Source organism: Sander vitreus, chromosome 7 (assembly GCF_031162955.1).
Source record: "Sander vitreus isolate 19-12246 chromosome 7, sanVit1, whole genome shotgun sequence".
NCBI classification, from domain to species: Eukaryota; Metazoa; Chordata; class Actinopteri; order Perciformes; family Percidae; genus Sander; species Sander vitreus.
Window position 1 is genome coordinate 10,441,912 of NC_135861.1, and position 21,906 is coordinate 10,463,817.

Here is a 21,906-nt window from a genome sequence, read left to right on the forward strand (position 1 = left end):
TCTCATTCAGATTATTTGTTTTCTTCCTAAAAGATGTATGAAGCTTGTTTCATCCTGTGAAATACATGAAGTTTCTATATCGGACCATGCTATGGTCTCCTTGGAAATCACTCTAAATGAATCTTATAAAACTAAAATGTGGAGCTTTAATAATCTATTAGAAGATGAAATATTCTGTAAGAAAATGAGAGCGTGGTTTGAAGACTTTAATATTTATAATTTATCATCTGAAATAGCCCCATCCATACTTTGGGATGCAGCAAAAGCTACTTTGAGAGGACACATATCCTACTCCTCTTATAAAAATAAAGAAAGAAAATTAATTACTGATGCCTTAAAGGAAGAATTATTATTTAGAGAAGCGTTACATAAGCAAGATCAATCTGAAGAAAATTGGAACAAATTAGTTATAGCCAGAGCAAATTTCAACTCAGACCACTCAAACTATATTAAACAAAAAAGTATGTATTTGAAACAAAAAATGCATGAATTTGGGAATAGACCAGGGAAACTATTGGCACATTTGAAAAAGGAACAAGCTAAGAGAACCATAATGGCCATTAAAACCGAAAATGAAGTAACATACGAGCCATTAGAAATTAATAAACTTTTTTTTTTATAGTGGTTTATATAAATCAGAAAATATTTCAATCCCTGAGGCAACAACCTTTTTAGACCGTTTGGATCTACCTCAGGTCACAGTCTCAGATCAACAAACTATTAATAAAAACTTGTCTGAGGAAGAGGTGTTTTCTGTAATTAAATCATTACCAGCAAATAAATCTCCAGGCCCGGATGGTTTTTCTGGAGAATTTTATAAAACTTTCTGGCCACAACTTAAATTAGTTTTTATGTTAATGGTTAACGACTTCTCTAGCCATAATATTCTTCCTGTTTCTATGAAAACAGCTAGAATCTCTGTCATATTGAAAGAAGGTAACGATCCTCAAAGTTGTGCCTCATATAGGCCTATAAGTTTGCTTAATTGTGACTATAAAATTATTACAAAACTGTTATAGAAGAGATTAGAATTATTCTCTAATAATTCTTCCAAAATTAATAAATTTAGATCAAACTGGATTCATTAAAGGCCGCCACTCATCTGATAATACTAGACGACTGTTTAACATCATACATTATCTGAACCAGGAAAAAACACCTTCATTATTAATATCTCTCGATGCTGAGAAGGCGTTTCACAGCTTAGAATGGGATTTTCTTTTTTTAGTACTAGATAAATTTAAATTAGGCTACAATTTAATTGAATGGATTAAAGCATTATATGACACTCCAAATGCAACTGTCTGTACTAACAATGTGGAATCCCCCCCAGTGCACTTAAGAAGAGGTACCAGGCAAGGCTGCTCTCTCCCTATTATTATTTGTTATTGCTTTAGAACCGTTTGCTGAGATGATCAGAATTAATCCTATGATAAAGGGAGTGACCGCAGGCACACAACATCACAAAATCTCTCTTTATGCCGATGATACTTTATTTGTTACTGAACCTATGTCAACTTTGCGCCATGTTATGGAAGATATTCAAACATTTTCTAAGACTTCAGGGTATAAGGTTAACTTACAAACATCAATTGCTTGCCCTCTTAACATTCCAAATGAGGAAAATGTTAAGAGAGAATGCCCCGTCTCTTGGTCAGTATATGGTTTTATATATCTTGGAGTACAAGTGACACCCACTTTGGACAAACTATTTAAGGGAAACTATAACCCTTTGCTGGAGGAATGCAAAAAGAAACTTTAGACTTGGTCTGCTCTCCCACTGTCTCTTATTGGGAAAATTAATGTCATTAAAATGAGTATACTCCCTACGTTTGTTTATGCTTTTAATATGTTGCCATGTTATATCCCCTTTTCTTTTTTTAAGTCTAAATTTGTTATGGTACTACTGGGCTTGCCAAGTTAGAAATATTATAAGTTGGAAGTTGCGAACTAGTTCTCTTTGGGTAGCACTGGAATCACTAACATGCTAACCATTGGCGATCACAACAATACTTTATGTTAACAAACTGCAGTCCCTGATGAATGTAGAGGGGTTCCCCCCTTTACAAGCCACATTGAAAGCTTGGCAGGACTGTAATAGGTATCTGAACACAGAAGGTCATATAAGCAAAAACTCTCCTATTGCATTTAATCCCGACTTTCTAGCTCTCTCTCAAACTGACTTTCGAAATTGGTCACTTCATGGTTTGAAAACGTTTGATGAAGACTCTGAATCCGTTAAATCCTTTACTGCTATTAGTGCAGAATAGCAAATAGATTAATTAATTCTAATTAATAGAAACAGATTTTTTTTTAAATACTTGCAGGTTCGTCACATCATTGTATCTTTATATAAAAAGGGACAACTTAGATTCTACCCCACTGAGCTGGAACAATTCATTATTTCTGCTACTTCGCTTAAGTGTAAGATATCTCACTTGTATAGAATTTTGTCTGAAAGTTCCCAGAATTCTTTTTCTTCTTTGAGAACAAATTGGGAATTAGAGCTTGAAAAGAAGTTTAGTGAAAAAGAATGGCTAAGTCTGTGTACGGAATTGACCTCACCTTTAACTATAAACATTAAAGTTAAGGAAACTAATTATAAATTCCTGTATAAATACTATGTAACTCCAGTGAAGCTTAATAAGTTTGATCATATAAATTCTCCTATGTGTAGGAAATGTGGAACTGAATTAGGAACATTCATGCATTTTGGTATTGTAAAGCTGTTTATTCCTTTTGGGAGAAGATTCATAAAGCAATTCAAGATATGTGTAACTGTACTTTTGAGTTATGCCCTATGTTATATTTGTTGAATTATGATGTGGAAAATAAGTTTCCCTATACAAGAAAATGTGTGTTTACAATGTTTTCCTACTTTGCCAAAAAATGTATACTTACTACATGGATTTCCCAGTCAGGACCCACATTGGATCAATGGCTGGAGCAGATAATAGACTTGTTGCCCATTGAACAAATTACAAGTAAACGGCATTCAAGACTGCAAGATTTCTTATCCAAATGGTCCTTAGTACTGAATTATATAAAGACTATAAAATTATGAATTCACATTGAATAATGGATAACCCACAGACTGTGGTAGCGTAGGATTATTATTATTATATATTTTTTTTTTTGTGTGTGGTTGTGCTTTGGAGTATGTCTTGTATGTTTAGTGTTTAGTTTGTGTGTGTTAAATTGTGAATAAAAGCTATAGTTATAGCAAGTTATTTAAATGTTAACAAATTAGTCTTTCATACGTAACATTTTAATTCTGCACTGTCTCCTGGACATGGTGATACAACTATCTGAACTCTTCAGGCCTCCGCTCTAACTAGCTTGGTTTGAGGGCGTGCCGCACTAGCAGCTAGGCGAGCATTATAACAGAGTGCAAAATGACGCGTGTTTGTCACGGCAGTAAAGGCTGGACTACAATAGAGCTATTTCAAGCAGTTTGTGAACAGTGTTTTGTGTTGGAGATGGTAAGTCCCTTTTGGGTGGACTTTGGGCTTTTTCACTTTCTTAACCTATTACATGCATAAAAAGATACATAGGAACAATAAAGGAAAAGGAAAAAGTCCCAAAAAAATATATGAGCACTTTAATACATGGGGCGCATGCTCAACCAGGTGAACTATCCAGGCCCCCATAAAAATTACTTTTTATCACATATTTGTTTTACACAGCTGCTCATCTTTACCACTGGTGATTAAACCAGGAGATTTTTGTGTCCATCCAAGCCTCCAACAGTCAGTCAGCGAATATTGTTCAGGTACAAAATGAATGTGACTTTTACTTCTGGTACCCTGGTTCACTGCTCTGTTAATAATGGCATAAAACAGTTGACCTCTGGTTACTCTAATCTGCTCACAGATCAGGCATGGCTGATTTAAGGAAATAATATTCTAAAAGTACAGTGCTTGGTTTGTGGATTTATTGAAGATTTGTTCTATTTTAGTAAGTAACTTAGTAGTTGACAGAGATTTTAGGAAAAGACCATGAAAGGAGTTATTTTACACCTGAAAGCTGTAAAATATTTGGTACGAGCTGCTTCCAGGAGCAGGACTGAAACCTCTGTCTTTTTGTGACAGACAAACTTTGCATTGGACCCACTCCCAACTGATATGCTATGTCTCTCTGACATCCTACCTTCTCATCTTGCTTCTGTTTTTTCTATTCCCTCTCTTTCTCCAACTCTCTTTATATTTTCAGCTCTATTTACTTTCTTTATTCTGTATAAAAACCGACTGTATCTTTATTTTTCTGTGACATATTTAAAATGCTTCTAAAAGTGGAGACTTTGAGACTAGGAGAGTCTTTGTTTTCCCGCACTGGAACGGGGTTGGCTCGTTATTGGATTTAGGTTCAAAATCAGACAAGTCGGCATGATAACAGGAAACAGAAGCTGCAGCTCCTTTTGAAGCTGCTGGAAAACTGCTCGCAAACCTTTGAACACATCGGCCAAAGTGACCTAAATTCAAAAATCCCATTTTTTTCCTAATTTCATGCTGATAACAAAAACATCCGATTTAAGTGTCTTTCGCTGTGCCAACCCTCCCCCACTGAGTCGAAATGACTGCAGGAACACGACTGTGCTGAAAATGAAACCGTCATCCAGAGGAAGTTTTGGCTTTACTCCATCAGCGAACAAAGACAAAGTATTTAATGATTTTAAAATGGAGAAATTAGTGATTTTTGAGTTTAAATCTTACTTAACATTCATTAAACTCTGCATGGTGTCAGCATGTTTTACTCTGTGTTATCTGGATGCATTTTGAGCTATCTGCAATGTCACAGCGTAAACATACACGCCACTTTCTAAAGCCACGTGGCATGTTATCGCGAGGCAACATGTTATCGCGAGGCTTTAGGGTTTAGGAAACATCACACGTGGGTTGGGTTTAGGAAAAGAAGAACAGGGTTGGGTTTAGAAAAAGAACAAACATGGAAAGGAAACATCACACGCGGGACACGAAGGAACCGTCACACGTGGGACACGATCCTTGGCCTCCTGGGTGAAAAGTCCTGTGTTTTACCCATCCTCCACCCTGACCAACCTCCCTACGTGGATTTTCGGCCTTTTATACTACTCGCTACGGTGTCAATTCACACGCAATCGCATGGTAATGTAAGTCAATGGAGGCCAAACGGCGTTGATAAACACGCTAAAAGCGAGTATGCGTCTTGATAACACGGCAATAATGGCATACAAATTGGCGTGTCAAACATACGCCACTTCATGAGATCAGTCTGGTTTATGAACAAGACTTTTTGTATGTTTGAAGAGCCTGTGGTGCTGACTTTCGTTAGCCTGGCATCACCAGACTAATTCGTGTAAGCATATTAGGGCACGGTCACAAATGGGCGAAATTAACATCGCCGATTATCCGTCTCCCATTCACTTCCATTCTATGTGAGCGAAGGGGCGGTTCAACTTTTGGGAACTTGGACTGGCAAAATCGCAGCCTCAACCAACAGCAAACCCATGTGTGGTTGACTCGCTTGGCTGTAGTTTTCTGAGTGAGGCTAGACGGAGGAGAAGCTGATCGTTGCAGTGTCTAAGCAGCCTCGGCAGAGGATGGTCACTCACCTGCATTCACTTATATGTGACCGTGCCCTAAGGAAGGGAGCGTTATCAAGGGTCCAGACCAAAATGTCTTTGGACGCAATTAAATAGACCTACAACCAGTCAGAGCAATGAAACGACGTAGCTCTGAGCAACACATGCAAGTTGGAGCGGTGCTTGGTCGATTTTAAAGCAGGAGAATCTTGATTGATATTTGTTTAGCACAGTTTGAGTTTTGTGAGCCCTGTGGACGGAGAATGCCAGTTACATCATTAAAGCATGAAGCTGCTCTGTCAGTCATAGTTTTAAACCCGCCCAATGTGAGATAAACGGTTGTGATTGGTCCGTCCAGGTTCTCTTTGGCTGGAAATCTGTTTGAATGGGAGAGGGGCCAGACGTATCTGCGAGAGCAAATTAAACATAAACTGGCAGATTTGGCTGGTTTCCAGGTTAGATTTTTTTTATCTTGCAGCAAAAAAAAAAAAAAACATTTTTTATCCACCATCTTTGATTAAACCACAGTAAAGGATAAAGCAAGGAGCAGTAAATCAGTTTAAAGTTCTGTAACAAACAAAAGGTTGAAACGTATTGACTATGAAAAAACACCCATTCATCAATGGGCTTCACAATACAATACAAGAGTAAATGGCTAATGTGAGTTGATGCAAAAAAACACACAGACAAACTATGTACTACTGTAGTTTGTTCCAGGTGGGAACACACACACACACACACACACACACACACACACACACACACACACCATATAGCCTAACACACCATATCAATACAGGTAACATTTACTGTCAGTTGGCGACAACATAATGAGAAAACAGTGTGACCTTCGCTAGTGCAGCGGCGGGAAAATGGCAGAGCACAGCACAATATTCTCTGACAAACAAATGAAAGTCAGAGGAAATGTATCCCCCGACTGAACAAACGAACAGCGAGTTGAAAGGTGCCATTCACTCACAGGCATCATCACAGAAAAATAGAAATATACACTTCAGTGCATTTACATGCACACCAATATTCCACTATTATTCTGAATATGACAATATTCAGAATTTGATACAGGTCAGGTAAACAGCATATTCCGTTTGGATATTCCAAATAAGGCCTTTTTCCGAATTTAGCATTTTCCGATTAAGACGTGGGATATGCCGGTATTATTCGGGTCTTAGAGGCATTCTTTGGACATGTATACAGGGCATTCGGAAAATGCCCCTCAATCGGGGGCTTTACCTCAGTTTACGGCCTCTTGCCTGTTTATGGCTTATGGTCAGCTCTGTGAGTTGCTATGGTTGTTGTACACAAACCAACCAGCCAACAGTTTGCAGGGCTGCAGACCCGATAAGAAGGAGAAACACAGTTACTTTTAAACATTATAAAAGATATCAACACGGTTTTTGGATACGCGCACACATTGCTACGTCGACCTTTTCAAGAAGGTGGTTGAAGGAATGAAAGAGGCACGCTGGCATGCTGTGTTTGCAAGGTTGAACAAGTCCGCCATCGGTGGAAAACATTGAAAAATACTTATTTCGCACGGCTGCATGTAAACGGGAATATAAGTGGAATATTCACTTTCATTAGCCATGTAAACAGCTTGGTTGGAATATTGTCTTTTTCAGAATAAGGGCAAAAACTGGAATATTATGTGCATGTTAACGTAGTCATTGAGTAATCATACCTAATGTCTTTAAGCAAAGAATATAATATTTAGTCAAAATGAACATGTGCCACATTAAGCTGGAAGAAAGTGAAAGTGTCGTCTTTGGTGTGACAGCTCAGAAATAAGAGGTAAAACGTTTAAGTGCAAAATCATTTCAAAAACATTTATCTTGTTTTGGATGCAGCATAGGTTGCAGTCTATCTGATCAGTTTATAAAAATTGCTGGTTGTAAAAGAATTTACATAACGGTGTAGATTTCTGTTTTATCCTGTGCATACTGTGATACTTGATATATAATTGAGACAAAACTAACTTCAGTCACTTATAGAGTGGCCTCTTAATGGCCACTAGGGGGAAGATTGGCATATAACAAGTGAATGAATGACAACAACTGTACTGACTTGACGGACATAGTATCAGCTATTAAATGCATTCAAACACTCTGGAGTCTCTAAATGAATCAATTGCATTAGGGATCAATAGATGCTCTTTTTGAAGTCACATATTTTATTCATTATCATTACATTTGACAAATCTTCTTGCCAAAAATATAAAAGTATTTGGTTTATTTCAGGCAGGATGACCACTGCATGGTGAGGAATTGCCTTTAAATAAAGAACTGTTAAGACATGAAAGGTGTGGAAAAAAATGTCATCGATGATCATTCAACATTTGTCAGGAAGGAACCTCCATCTTTGGTAGTGCACAACACTGGAAGAATATCTATGCCTATAATGACTTTCAACATAAATACAACCATGTTTTTTTAGATCTTAATCATCCATCCATCCATCCATCCATCTTCATCCGCTTATCCGGGGTCGGGTCGTGGGGGTAGCAGCTCCAGCAGGGGACCCCAAACTTCCCTTTCCCGGGCCACATTAACCAGCTCCGACTGGGGGATCCCGAGGCGTTCCCAGGCCAGGTTAGAGATATAATCCCTCCACCTAGTCCTGGGTCTCCCCCGAGGCCTCCTCCCAGCTGGACGTGCCTGGAACACCTCCCTAGGGAGGCGCCCAGGGGGCATCCTTACCAGATGCCCGAACCACCTCAACTGGCTCCTTTCGACGCAAAGGAGCAGCGGCTCTACTCCGAGCTCCTCACGGATAACTGAGCTTCTCACCCTATCTCTAAGGGAGACGCCAGCTACCCTCCTGAGGAAACCCATTTCGGCCGCTTGTACCCTGGATCTTGTTCTTTCGGTCATGACCCAGCCTTCATGACCATAGGTGAGGGTAGGAACAAAAACTGACCGGTAGATTGAGAGCTTTGCCTTCTGGCTCAGCTCTCTTTTCGTCACAACGGTGCGATAAATTGAATGTAATACCGCACCTGCTGTGCCGATTCTCCGACCAATCTCCCGCTCCATTGTCCCCTCACTCGCGAACAAGACCCCAAGGTACTTGTACTCCTTCACTTGGGGTAAGGACTCATTCCCTACCTGGAGAAGGCACTCCATCGGTTTCCTGCTGAGAGCCATGGCCTCCAATTTAGATGTGCTGATCCTCATCCCAGCCGCTTCACACTCGGCTGCGAACCGATCCAGTGAGTGCTGAAGGTCACAGGCCGATGATGCCATCAGGACCACATCATCTGCAAAAAGCAGCGATGAGATCCCCAGCCCACCGAACTGCAACCCCTCTCCACCCCGACTACGCCTCGATATCCTGTCCATAAATACTACAAACAGGATTGGTGACAAAGCGCAGCCCTGGTGGAGGCCAACTCTCACCTGAAACGAGTCCGACTTACTGCCGAGAACCCGGACACAGCTCTCGCTTTGGTCGTACAGAGATTGGATGGCCCTGAGAAGGGACCCCCTCACCCCGTATCTCCGCAGCACCTCCCACAGTATCTCCCCGGGGCACCCGGTCATACGCCTTCTCCAGATCCACAAAACACATGTAGACTGGTTGGGCATACTCCCAGGCTCCCTCCAGGATCCTTGCGAGAGTAAAGATCTGGTCCGTTGTTCCACGACCAGGACGGAATCCGCATTGTTCCTCTTCAACCTGAGATTCGACTCATCGACCGAACCCTCCTTTCCAGCACCTTGGAGTAGACTTTACCGGGAGGCTGAGAAGTGTGATACCCCTGTAATTGGCACACACCCTCTGGTCCCCCCTTTTAAAAAAGGGGAACCACCACCCCGGTCTGCCACTCCTTAGGCACCATCCCAGACTTCCACGCAATGTTGAAGAGGCGTGTCAACCAAGACAACCCCTCCACACCCAGAGCTTTAAGCATTTCTGGACGGATCTCATCAATTCCTGGGGCTTTGCCACTGTGGAGTTGTTTAACTACCTCAGCAACCTCCACCAGGGAAATTGATGCCAATCCCCCCTCATCCTCCAGCTCTGCCTCTACCATAGAGGGCGTATTAGTCGGATTTAGGAGTTCCTCAAAGTGCTCCTTCCACCGCCCCTATTACCTCCTCAGTTGAGGTCAACAGCGTCCCATCCTTACTGTACACAGCTTGGATGGTTCCCCCGCTCCCCCTCCTGAGGTGGCGAACGGTTTTCCAGAAGTACCTTGGTGCCGACCGAAAGTCCTTCTCCATGTCTTCTCCGAAACTTCTCCCACACACGCTGCTTTGCCTCTTTCACGGCAGAGGCTGCAGCCCTTCGGGCCCTTCGGTACCTTGCAACTGCCTCCGGAGTCGTCTGGGATAACATATCCCGGAAAGACTCCTTCTTCAGTCAGACGGCTTCCCTGACCACCGGTGTCCACCACGGTGTTCGTGGGTTACCGCCCCTTGAGGCACCTAAGACCCTAAGACCACAGCTCCTCACCGCAGCTTCAGCAATGGAAACTTTGAACATTGTCCACTCGGGTTCAATGCCCCCCAGCCTCCACAGGGATGCACGAAAAGCTCCGCCAGAGGTGTGAGTTGAAAGTCTGTCGGACAGGGGCCTCCTCCAGACGTTCCCAATTTACCCGCACTACCCGCTTTGGGCTTACCAGGTCTGTCCAGAGTCTTCCCCCCACCCCTGACCCAACTCACCACCAGATGGTGATCGGTTGACAGCTCCGCCCTCTCTTCACCCAAGTGTCCAAAACATATGGCCTCAGATCAGATGAAACGATTATAAAATCGATCATTGACCTTTGGCCTAGGGTGCTCTGGTACCAAGTACACTTATGAGCATCCCTATGTTCGAACATGGTGTTCGTTATAGACAATCCATGACTAGCACAGAAGTCCAACAACAAACAACCACTCTGGTTTAGATCAGGGAGGCCGTTCCTCCCAATCACGCCTCCATGTGTCTCCATCATTACCCACGTGCGCGTTGAAGTCCCCCCAGCAGAACTATGGAGTCCCCCGACTGGAGCCCCATGCAGGACTCCACTCAAGGTCTCCAAGAAGGCCGAAAACTCTGAACTCTTGTTTGGTGCATATGCACAAACAACAGTCAGAGTTTTCCCCCCACAACCCGCAGGCGTAGGGAGGCGACCCTCTCGCCCACCGGGTTAAACTCCAACGTAGCGGCGCCAGCCGGGGCTTGTGAGTATCCCCACACCCGCCCGGCGCCTCACACCCTGGGCAACTCCGGAGAAGAAAAGAGTCCAACCCCTATCCAGGAGTATGGTTCCAGAACCAAGACTGTGCGTAGAGGTAAGCCCCACCAGATCTAACCGGTAGCGCTCCACCTCCCGCACAAGTTCCGGCTCCTTCCCCACAGAGAGGTGACATTCCACGTCCCCCAGAGCCAGCCTCTGCTGCCCGGGTCTGGTCCGTCGAGGCCCCTGACCTTCACTGCCACCCATGTGGCAGCGCACCCGACCCCAGCGGTTCCTCCCACAGGTGGTGGGCCCATGGGATGGAGGGATGTCCGCCACGTAGCTTTTTCGGGCTGTGCCCAGCCGGGCTCCGTGGCAAACCCGGCCACCAGACGCTCGCTGACGAGCCCTCCATCTGGGCCTGGCTCCAGACGGGGGCCCCGGGCTTCCTCCGGGCAGGGTCACTTCATCCCTTCCTCAATTTTTCATAGGATTTTTGAACCATTCTTTGTCTGGCCCCTCACCTGAGACCACTTTGCCTTGGGAGACCCTACCAGGAGCACAAAGCTCCAGACAACACAGCCCTCAGGTTCATAGGGACACACAAACCTCTCCACCACGATAAGGTTATGGTTCCCGGAGAAGAGATCTTAATCATACAAAATCCAACTTGTGTGTGTGTGCCTGTACTGTGTTTCTGATGTTTATGTTTGCATATTAGGTGTGAGATTAGTCTCGCTTTGCCAGACCCTCCTCCACAGCGCTGCAAAGGAGGGTCTAGCTAGTCCAAACAGCATCCCAGGATGGGAGAAAAACGTGCTCTGGTTCATTGGCATTTCTTTAAACCAATCACAATCGTCATGGGCAGTGCTAAGCACCAGGAAAAGAAATGGTGCTGCTGCAAAATAGCCTCTTGAAGGAACTTGTTTTGGTGGAACGTGTACGTTCAAAAGTTGTTTTAGTTGGGCAGCAGAAAACTCAGATTGGACAGATGGTCCAACCCAGTCTCACGGCAGTTCGTGTAAATGTCACGTTATTTTTAATCTATTGATACGTGTTCACGGGGACATTTCTCATTTTTTACGTGGTGGCCAGCACGAAATACCCTACGGGGAAAGAATGCCTCACACGGCGGGAGACGGCCGAAAAGGACGCCTCATACACGCCGGGAGACGGCCCGAAAAGGACGCCTCATATGACGGGAGGCAGCCACTGGGGATGCGACTACGGGGAAAGGACGCCTCATACGCCGGGAGATGGCCGCGGGGGACACGCGACAATAATGGGATGGCGGAGGTTGGGTTTAGGAAAAACACTACGGGGAAAGGGCGCCTTACACGCCGGGAGACGGCCGCGGGGGACGGCCGCTGGGGACGCGCCACAATAACGGGATGGCGGAGGTTGGGTTAAGGAAAAACACTACAGGGAAAGGACGCCTCACACGCCAGGAGACGGCCGCTGGGGACACACGACAATAACGGGACGGTTGTGATTAGGAAGACTACAGGAAACAAAACACCACACGCGGGACGCGATCCCCGCTCGCCCGGGTGAAAGTCCTGTGCGGATTTCCGGCTTTTTATACTACTTCCTACCATTTTCGTGCTGTGACCACGAAATATGCTTCCCATTGAAATACATTACTTCACATGTTCGTGCTGGCCACTACGTAAAAAACGAGAAAAACGTCCCTGTGAACACGTATCAATAGATTAAAAATAACGTGACATTTACACGAACTGCCGTGAGACCGGGCTGGATGGTCTAGCTAGCTGTCTGGATTTACCCTGCAGAGATCTGAGGAGCAGTTGCTCTAGTCCTCGTAGATCGACCAGAGTTAAAAATTCCGACACAAACAAAACGGACAAGGTAACGGACATCCGGCTGAAAAGCATAAAATGAAGCGGAATTTCCAACGGCAACGGAGTAATCCCCGAAGTGGAACGTCCTGGATATAGACTATTGTGAGATAAGTATGTGTGTAACAATACGCATGAGTGTGATCTTCACAACAGGGGTGAAGTGGAGGCCAGATGTCTTGGTTCAGACACAAATAAGGTGCTTCTCACTTCCCTTCAATTGCATCCCCGGCTCCTCCACTTGCCTCCCTTCTTCGCGTCTTAGTCCGTCCCACCAAGGAAGCATGGGAAAGACGCGAGGAAAACATGGGAAGAGAGATGAAATGTGTTTTAGAGGGATGAGACGTCCTTTCCTCTGAAGCGTCACAAGAATTTGTCAGCTGTATGGGCAGAGTTAGCTGCCTATACACTACAGACAACCAGATATATTGAGCACTTCTTTTTTTTGTCATTGTGTACAGACTGTATTTTAGAAGTGCTATTATTTATTTCTGCTTTGTGCAGAGCAATCATGCTGTACTGTCTCAATGCTTCATTCTAGGTTTTTATGAGAGGTGGCTTATTCGTTAATTGTTTTCAATGCCAGGTTTGCATGAATTAAAGGTCTTTGATCCAAGCCTGCAATGTTGGATTGAAAATGGTAAATGCAAGCCAAAGGGAGACTGAGCACCTGTATCCAGGTAAATGTCAGGGCAGGCTGCTGTGTGTCAGTCTCTGTCTCAGTGTCTGGAGAGTTCGTTCTGGCCAGAGCTGGCTTATTAATTGTCCGCTGTTGTATGGTTTTCTGGCAGAGACGGAGGAGCTGTGCAGTTTGGCTGTTGACCCTTCATATTTTTAGCAGTGCATTGGGTCACAGCTCGCCTCAGAGCCGATCAATTTGTTAACATCAGAGCTTTAGCTGGACAGGATTTCTTGGCAGGGTGAGAGGACCCTCAACCCACAGTTGGATCACACGACACTGAAACGCTCTGTGTGAAACAAATAGTGAAATACCTTCAGGGGGCGTGGACATTTATGTAAAGCAACACTTAAACTGTCATTGTGAACACCTTCCAAAAAGGACTTAAGCTTCTACTGTATATAATACAAACCTCTGTCTGTCACAGGAGAAACATAGTCATGTACCCTTTTTAGTGCTATGTGGGTCAGCAGGGAGGATGAAAATACATTTCATTGCCCTTGTCAACTTGAGTTTTACAGTAACAGTCTGCAAAAAGTGTCCCTTTGTGCATTTTTTCTGTATTTTGACTTTGGAGTACAGGAGAACTCTTTTTTCCTAGTCCCAATATAACCACATTAGCATACAGCACCAACACCTAGTTGGCAATATATCGAAAAACGTTTTCCTGTTGAAGCTTTTTTATTTAAAAATGAAGGTAAATGTGAATACTTTATAATACTATAATCAGGAAAAGATGTAACTGATCAAAAAAATATTATTCCAAAAGTCTAAATCATCAAACATGATGTTTATTTTAGCTAATAGCTCAACAAACAAATGGTTTCTGACAGTAAGGTATAATCTTAGTTTTGTGGTTTGGTGGTTAATAAAGATCATGAATAATAATTGGGTTTTGATTAGCTCTTTTCTGGCCTTGAAGGGCTAATCAGTAAGCTGTGGACAGCAGAGAAATGTACTAGTTTCTAGTCTTTTCTTTCTTTGTCTCTTTCTTTGTCCTAAAGGAACTAAGTAAACTATTTCCTTAAATAAAACCACAGTAATGTTTTGTGAGCTGTTTGGCATTATAGTGAAGATCAAATTAACAATGTCAAAGTCCTCAAAGGCTCCGGTAGACACAGGACTAATACTGTTTAAGGTCTGATACACCACCCTGGCATCATTGTGGAAACCGGCAGTGCTGGCTGAGGTGGTTGAAGCAGCGCTGCACTCTGCTCACTACATGAGGTCAGAGTGTCTGTTACAAATCCCTGCTGAGCCCTGGAAGGGGAACGACAGCCAAAACCAGGAGGCCTCCGTAATCTAGACTTTTGATCCTTCCAGTCGCAGAGATTTAAAGGGTGTGGCATGTTCCAACCTCATTCCAACCCATCTGCAGTATGAGCTAAAAAAGCAATATTACATACATTTTTCATGCTGCAACCTTGGAACAAATTCATAGATGAAATATCGTGGGCGTTATAAACTTTAAGTCATGCATGACAAAACTGAGACTGAAACAGCATATTTAGCTAGCCTGGTTCAAGACCTCTGAACTGCCCTTTGTCGTTATGTCTGTGCTGGTTGGAAAAATAATCAACCAGTCAGAGCTTTGTAGGTGGGGTTTAGAATGTTGATTTCAGCTCACATCTCGGAAACATATCAAACTGAAAATCAGTCACAAAAATGGCAACAAGCGTGGAAGAGATGACACAGCTGTGCAGGTTGTTGTAAATCAATTTACAGAAGTAACTCTCAAACTCTAAGTGTCTTTTAATTGTTGTGGAAAAACCTAAACCTCCTATAGCAACTGTTACCACAGCCTCTGTGTTGGCTAAATTATTATTCTGCACTGTAAATGAATAAATATACAACAAATAAGAACTCCGAAAAGCTTTGGAAACTTTGAGTGCAAACCAGTTTGCATCTAGCATGTGTATGGTGTTTGATACTCAAATGTTTACGGTGGAATATCACTTTAAAATATATTACAGGGCTCACAATGAACCAGAGGGCAAAGTAAGGTTTCAGGTTTGTCATTCTACAATAGAGTAGTACTGACCAACAGAATGGCAGGAAGCTCTTGGCGGGATTGTTTGTGTTTTACTCTAATAGTCACTATAATAATTTGCATATTGTAGCCTGTATGCTTAGTTTAAGTTTTACCAATATTGGCATGAATGAGGTTAGAAAAAGCCTTTTCCTTTGGACATTTGATAGTGTCTCCTGCTTGTGTTCTAGCATGCATTGCATTGACTTTTTCGGTAAAGTCCAGCCCTGTCTACGTATACAAGGACAAATTCCTACAGATTCACTTAGCGACTACAGGAGTTTACATTCTCCTGGTTAAAGAATCCAACAGATAATCCAATAACCACCAATGTCTTCAGTTCATTCCGCAGATTTCCCTCCTCGTCCTGTTCAGATGGCCGTATAATTTCTGTTCAGTCTATTTCTGTGTTTCACTCATAAGCTCCAGCGACAGCATCTATTTGCTGAAAACCAATACTGTCTTGGGCTGTGATATTGTGCTTATTGCCATCTTATCTCCTGATGCAGCCACCCAAACACATTTAGTATTTGGAGGCTCCCGCAAACATGTCCTCCTGATAACAGGGCGTGTAAATATATAGAGAGCCTCTGTCTGTGTCTCACCCACTCTGTCACACTTTCACAAACACACAATTTGTTAAAAATAAATCTCACTTTTCAAGCTCACACACTAACACGCCCACAGAGAGAAACACATTCTCTCTTATGTCCATTCACAATCGCTATCGAACACGTCCATGTGAACTTATGAGGCTAATTTTGAGATGAGGTCAGGCTACGGTTTGTGAACCAGGCGGTTAAAGATGATGACTAAGAACCTACTCACTGCCTTTCCGGGTAAGCGTCAGAAAGTCAACCTACAATCTTAGCCCAGGATAGTGTTTTCCAACTGTATGGTTTGAAATCCCACACAAAAACCCTGAGAAGACAGAATTTACAGTGACAAGATCACGGTCTTTTTTTTTTGTTCAGTAAGGTAAAGCCAACCTGCAGCTAAGTTGTTTTTTGTCTCTGTGCATTGTCATCAACATATCTGTTGTGTTTAAAGTGCTATATTAAAAAAGTTGAGTTGAATTAAGAGACTTCTTTGAAATGTTTCCCACAACCTTTAATAATCCATTCAACCATTCATTATTGCGATGCCGTAAATCAGCTGAAACTCATATAGCTCCACTTGTTTATTGACAATGAATCAAGTCTATGTGTAACATGAACATATTTTGCTTGTACAGATGAAACCACAAAAATCTATCACCCAACCCTGCAGCTCTACCGAGCTTTTAAGCCTCTTTTAGCTTACTGCTTTGGGTTAATGGCATATTAACTGTACTGTATGGTTTAGTCAATGTAACCTCTTACCCAGCAGCAGGCAGCTATTTTCAATAATCAACCTCTGAGAAACCCACTGTACAGTATGTTACCTGCCCAGCACCAAACGGCAGCATCTGGCAGCTAAAAAGACAGATATTTTGAAAGGAGAGGGAATATTGGACTCGCATTCATCAGTGCTTCTGTACTAGCTACAGCCTGATGTTATTAAATTGAAATGTTGGCCTACATCTACTCAGCTTCCCAACTGACCATTTTCAACCTCACCATCAATTTTACCAACTAAAGGCTAAATGAAGGCCGGTAACCAGCCCACTCAATGGATCAGAAACTGAAACGTATCAGCGTTTGTTTCTCTGCTGCTGTGAGAAATCACAAAAGAAAAAAGCCTAAATAACAAATTCAGTTGCACTGCACATTCACACTGAACACTGCAGTGACAGGCTGCTGATTTTCTGCAAGAGGTGAAAAAACAAAGTCACACTTTAACATGCACACACACTCATGTACACACACAAACACACACATGCATGCCTCTCTGGAAAGTGGAAATTGGTCTCAAGGGTGTCAGAGGAAGAAAAAATAAACTTAATGTTCACACTCTTTTTTTCTTTCCATCATACTCACATATTCACACTCTCCTACACTAATCTCTCTCTCTCTCTCTCACTTACACACAGCTTGATGAGTGCGTATAGGGAATAAATTGCAATGTCGCAAGTCATCGAGCAGCTCTTCACAGTTACTGATTATATACATACACATACACACACACCAGTGTGCATAACACACACATTTACACATATACACACACAAATGTAGACACAGCCTCAACTGTATGTGACAAATAAGTCTGCAAACATGATGCCACAGAAAGGGAGTGGTTTGTTCCATATGTGCTGTAGATCTTAGGTCTCTCTCTCTCTATGTATTTGCTATGCTCTCTCATTCCTTTCTACCTCCTTTATCTTTAGCCATCTGGATATCCATACTCTCCATCCTTAATTTCGCTCTATTTTTTTAATTCTTTCTCCGCTTATACATATGTGCGCTCTCCCTAATTGTCTCTCTCGGTCTCTCTTAGGCTGTAAATTAGGCCCTGTCGATTTCCTCTATGAACTCCGCCTTCTTCAACTTCCGCTGTCCTCTCCATTTTCAATTTTTCTCAAATTCAAATGTACTTTATTTATACAATTACATATATCATTTAATAAAATTTTATTGTACGAAACATGCTGTACAACATCTGGTATAATGCACATTACATCACAATAATCTGAACTGTTTTCCTGGCAATATAATATATTTTTTATTTATAGTGCTTGTTGTTCCTGGATGATCCCTGACTGGAGGTAACAGTTTTAAACACCTTTTGATCTTTAACTACCGCATTACTCTTTTCCCCTTTCTGTGTCCCTTCAGGTTATATCCCATTGTACACTACACTTGATCTATTTCCACCAGCTTCTGTTCCCTCCTTTTCACTATTCTCTCCCCTTTCACCTCCTTCAGCTCTCTTTCTATCTTCCTCTATCTCTCCTTATCTGTACTCACATCCCCTATATAGCACTACAGTTGTATCTCATTGTAAAGGCAGAGCCATTTATAGGCTGCTGGTTATTGGTTGAGAAGGGGGTGGAGAGGAAGAGAGAGCGAGATAGAGAGACGGGGGGAGGGAAATGTACAGTATATTTGCAGAGAGTGTGCTGTCAAGAAGAGCGACAGTATTACTTGTTTAAGCAAATGCCCCAAAGCAGCATATGTTTACGTTTAAGTGGCAAAGATCTTTCACGACCGTAATAATTATGGGAGCAAAGGAAGAAGTGAGCCGAGTGAGCTCCCCTAACTTTAACCAAATATTTATTTTAACCCAAATCATGATGTTTCCTTAAACCTATAACAGTTGTTTTTCTGGCTAAACTTAACCATAGGATTTATTTTTTAACAGTGACTTATAACAGTTTTGGAAAACACAAACAAATATGTCATCCAAAAAAAATGCACTCTTTCCTCATGTTTGAGTAGTGTTTGCTAACAACTAAAGTATCCAGCTGTTTTTAGAAATTTACTGAGCCTTTTTTTTTTAATGCAACAATTTGTTTGTGGGGCATGTTCAGTAGGAACCAATGGGCTTGGGACTGGGTGCCACAGACATGGAAGGTCAGTTTGACTAACACATTGTTGGTTTTGGTCTTTTTATTAGGTTTTGTTGACAATAAGAAATTTGAACAATAGCAGCTTTATCCTTTAAAATAAACACCCATACCTCTGCCATACCGCTTTACGTTGTACATTGTAAACAGCACAAAATGATGAGTGAGTGGTATGTTAATTTAGAGGTACAGGGGAAGAAAGAGAGAGAGAGATTTAAATGATTGAAAGAGCATGGTAATGTGCATAGAGAAGAAATATGTGAGTGAAAAAGAAATACAGACAAAAGCAATAAAATAAGAGGGATAGGAAGAAAGGGAGACAGAAAGAAAGGGAATTGAGAGAGAACAACATCCTTGCTCCTATATAAAGACTGCAAGTGTGCACAGGATATAGAGAGACCGAGAAAAAGGGAGAAGGAAAAGAGAGTAGCAAGGCATGTGAGTGCGCAGAGGAGACAGGGAGAGGGAGAGAGAGAGTGATAGGAACAGGCAGTCAGGCAGAGCAGTGCAGAAGAGGGAGGGTGTGTGTGTGTGTGTGTGTGTGTGTGTGTGTGTGTGTGTGTGTGTGTGTGTGTGTGTGTGTGAGCGTGTGTGTGTGTGTGTAGGGGGGGGGGTCAAACACGCTCTGCACGTGATTCAATTTGTTCACATGGCCTTGCATTACGCCGTTATAAATACTTAATGTGAGGTGCTTCATGCCGCAAAACCCCTCACCTTTAATTCAGGATTTGAAATGTGGGCGCCAATTTTGAGGTCTGCAACCAGGAGTGCAGAAACCTGCAGATATATTATATCTTAAATATTTGATAAAAGCAACAAAGACAAACACTACATTACTGGGAATACCCTAAACAGAATGCATCAGAGCATGTTCAGCTCTGTTGTTGTTCATTGAAAGGGAGCTGAAGCTGTCATCTGCTCTGAGTCCCTGTGTTATATAATGATGGATAGGCCCATGCTGCTCCACTCTGCTCTTCTCTCCTGCAGAGGCATGAATCAAACCCGGACTGTGTCCTAATTATAACGTGCACACACACACACACACCCTGGTGTGTTTGTAGGCCAGCTGTAGCCCTACCGTGGCATTATTTCCACAAAATGTCAACCTGATTAGGTCTCTGTACAATAGCCTGGCTGCAGAATGTATGGATGAGGTGGTAGCCTACAGTAAACTGGAATTCCTTGCTTGTGGCAAAGACACAAGATTGTAGCATATGAATGTGTTAGCTGAGCCAAGCTAAAGGAGAGATTGGAGCTGTAGGGGAGAAAGTGAATCTACCAAAATTGATAGAAAAGCTGCTACTTTGTATGTAGGCCTTTGCTACATAGGCTATGTGGTTTGATGTGTGTCCACTGTGCAGCTTTTGTACAGATGTTCTGGTCAGGGTTATGTCATTGCATGCTATGGTGTAGTATGGTAAAACAACTTCTAACCTGGGTACTCCAATACACGTTAAAGAGATTTTTGTATAGGCCTATATAATGTCCTTGAAAAAGTCTGACAGTCGTATTATGAGAACAGGGTTGCACGTTTGGATTAGAAAGTCCAAAAATGGTCCACAATTTCTCATACATAATACAAACAAGCACACATTTCCTATGAGATCTGGTTGTATGTGTAAGGAATATCATGATTTAGTGGAATACGACACATGCTATAGTGCTGTTGATGTCATGCCATAGTATGGTTATTTTATAGTCTCCAGTCATCCAGTAGATGCTGAACTGGGTGACACTGTATGTTAAGAATATCAGTATTGTGAGAAGATATTAGACATTTAATTTTGGTTATTGTGATATAGCTTACATGTTGTGTGGAATTATGTATGTGGCACAGTAATAAGCTTTGATTTGACAGGGTTTGGTTTGACATGGTAAGGTATGGTAAGCGGCACCATCTGTCAGACGCTTCTATGTCTTTAATGGAAACGTTGCGCACACACACACACACACACACACACACACACCCTCTCGCCCATACGGAAGAGAGTATGAAGACGCTTAAGCATCCAGCTGCATCACATCTACAACAGCACAAAGCACAAAAACGTCCAAATGGTCACGTTTCTAAAATGATAATGAAGAAAAACGGGGGCTTGGTTGTGTATTTTCCAGCAGCTGTCAAAGACACGTCCCATTCAACACAATACGCCAAAGCACAACCCGACCTGGAGGAAGGAGGAAATACTATTACGGCACATGCCACCGCGGATTAACCACAATCTTAGACCAAAACCGCTCTAAATGATCGCTGATGATAACCGTAACAAAGAGCACAGGGACACGGTGGTTGTGAACCACCTTAACATGCAATGTCAAACCTATTTTGGGAAACACTATAAAATTAGGCATTCAGGCTCAGCGGCGCAGCTGTAGCGTTTCAGCACCGCGGACAGCTCTCGGGTTTTCAGCATCCAGAGATCGGCGCGGGATTTTACTCCTCTCCTTGTAATAACACACCATCAGCTTATATGTCCTCCTTAAAATAATACACGACAGAGGGAAACAATTTGTGACACCCTGTTAACTCCATCTCTCTAAAACCTAAAGCAAATGACATCTGGTCTTTTATTCATCAACCGTTTCCGTGGTAAAACAAACATTGAGATGTAGTAAACCCAGAGTACTTCAGCGAGCCCCGTTTAGTCGAAACAGCATCACTACTGCTGCTCCTACCTTGTCATTCCCATCCCAGGGCCTCCGATCCCCATCCCTCCACCGGTGGCGGTTCCGTTGACCGGCTTCACGTGCTGTCCTGCCCCCGGTCGTGTTGCGGGTCCTCCGGGCATCACCGACCCCATCATCCCGACGGCTCCTGGCTCACCGGGCTGCCCGCCGCCCTCCATGCTCGCTTCGTTCCCCATCTCTGTCTCGGCTCAGGAGACGGGAGGGAGGGAGGTGGAGAAAGGTATTCGGTCAAATCGGCGGTTTCTCTTCTATGACGCTATGTTGTCTTTTTTTTAATATAGTCAGAAAATAATGAACGGAAAAGGGGGAGCGAAAACTGGGAGAGCGAACTCAGCGTTGCTCCTCCATCACCGCCATCATCCTCATCAGCTTCAGGACCAGTTTGCTGCCTCCTGACGTGATGAAGGGAGCGCGCAGCGCGC

The 21,906-nt window shown here is 42.9% G+C and overlaps 1 protein-coding gene across 1 annotated transcript in view; it reads right to left on the bottom strand.

The window, feature by feature from the left end:
• The window catches only part of bsna (bassoon presynaptic cytomatrix protein a), a 154,764-nt gene extending 133,104 nt beyond the window's left edge, over positions 1–21,660 (bottom strand). Inside the window, exon 1 of the mRNA XM_078253852.1 lies at positions 21,473–21,660. Within this exon, the coding sequence (XP_078109978.1) occupies positions 21,473–21,660 (188 nt within the window). The remainder of the gene's footprint in view (positions 1–21,472) is intronic.
• Between the last annotated feature and the right edge of the window lie 246 nt (positions 21,661–21,906).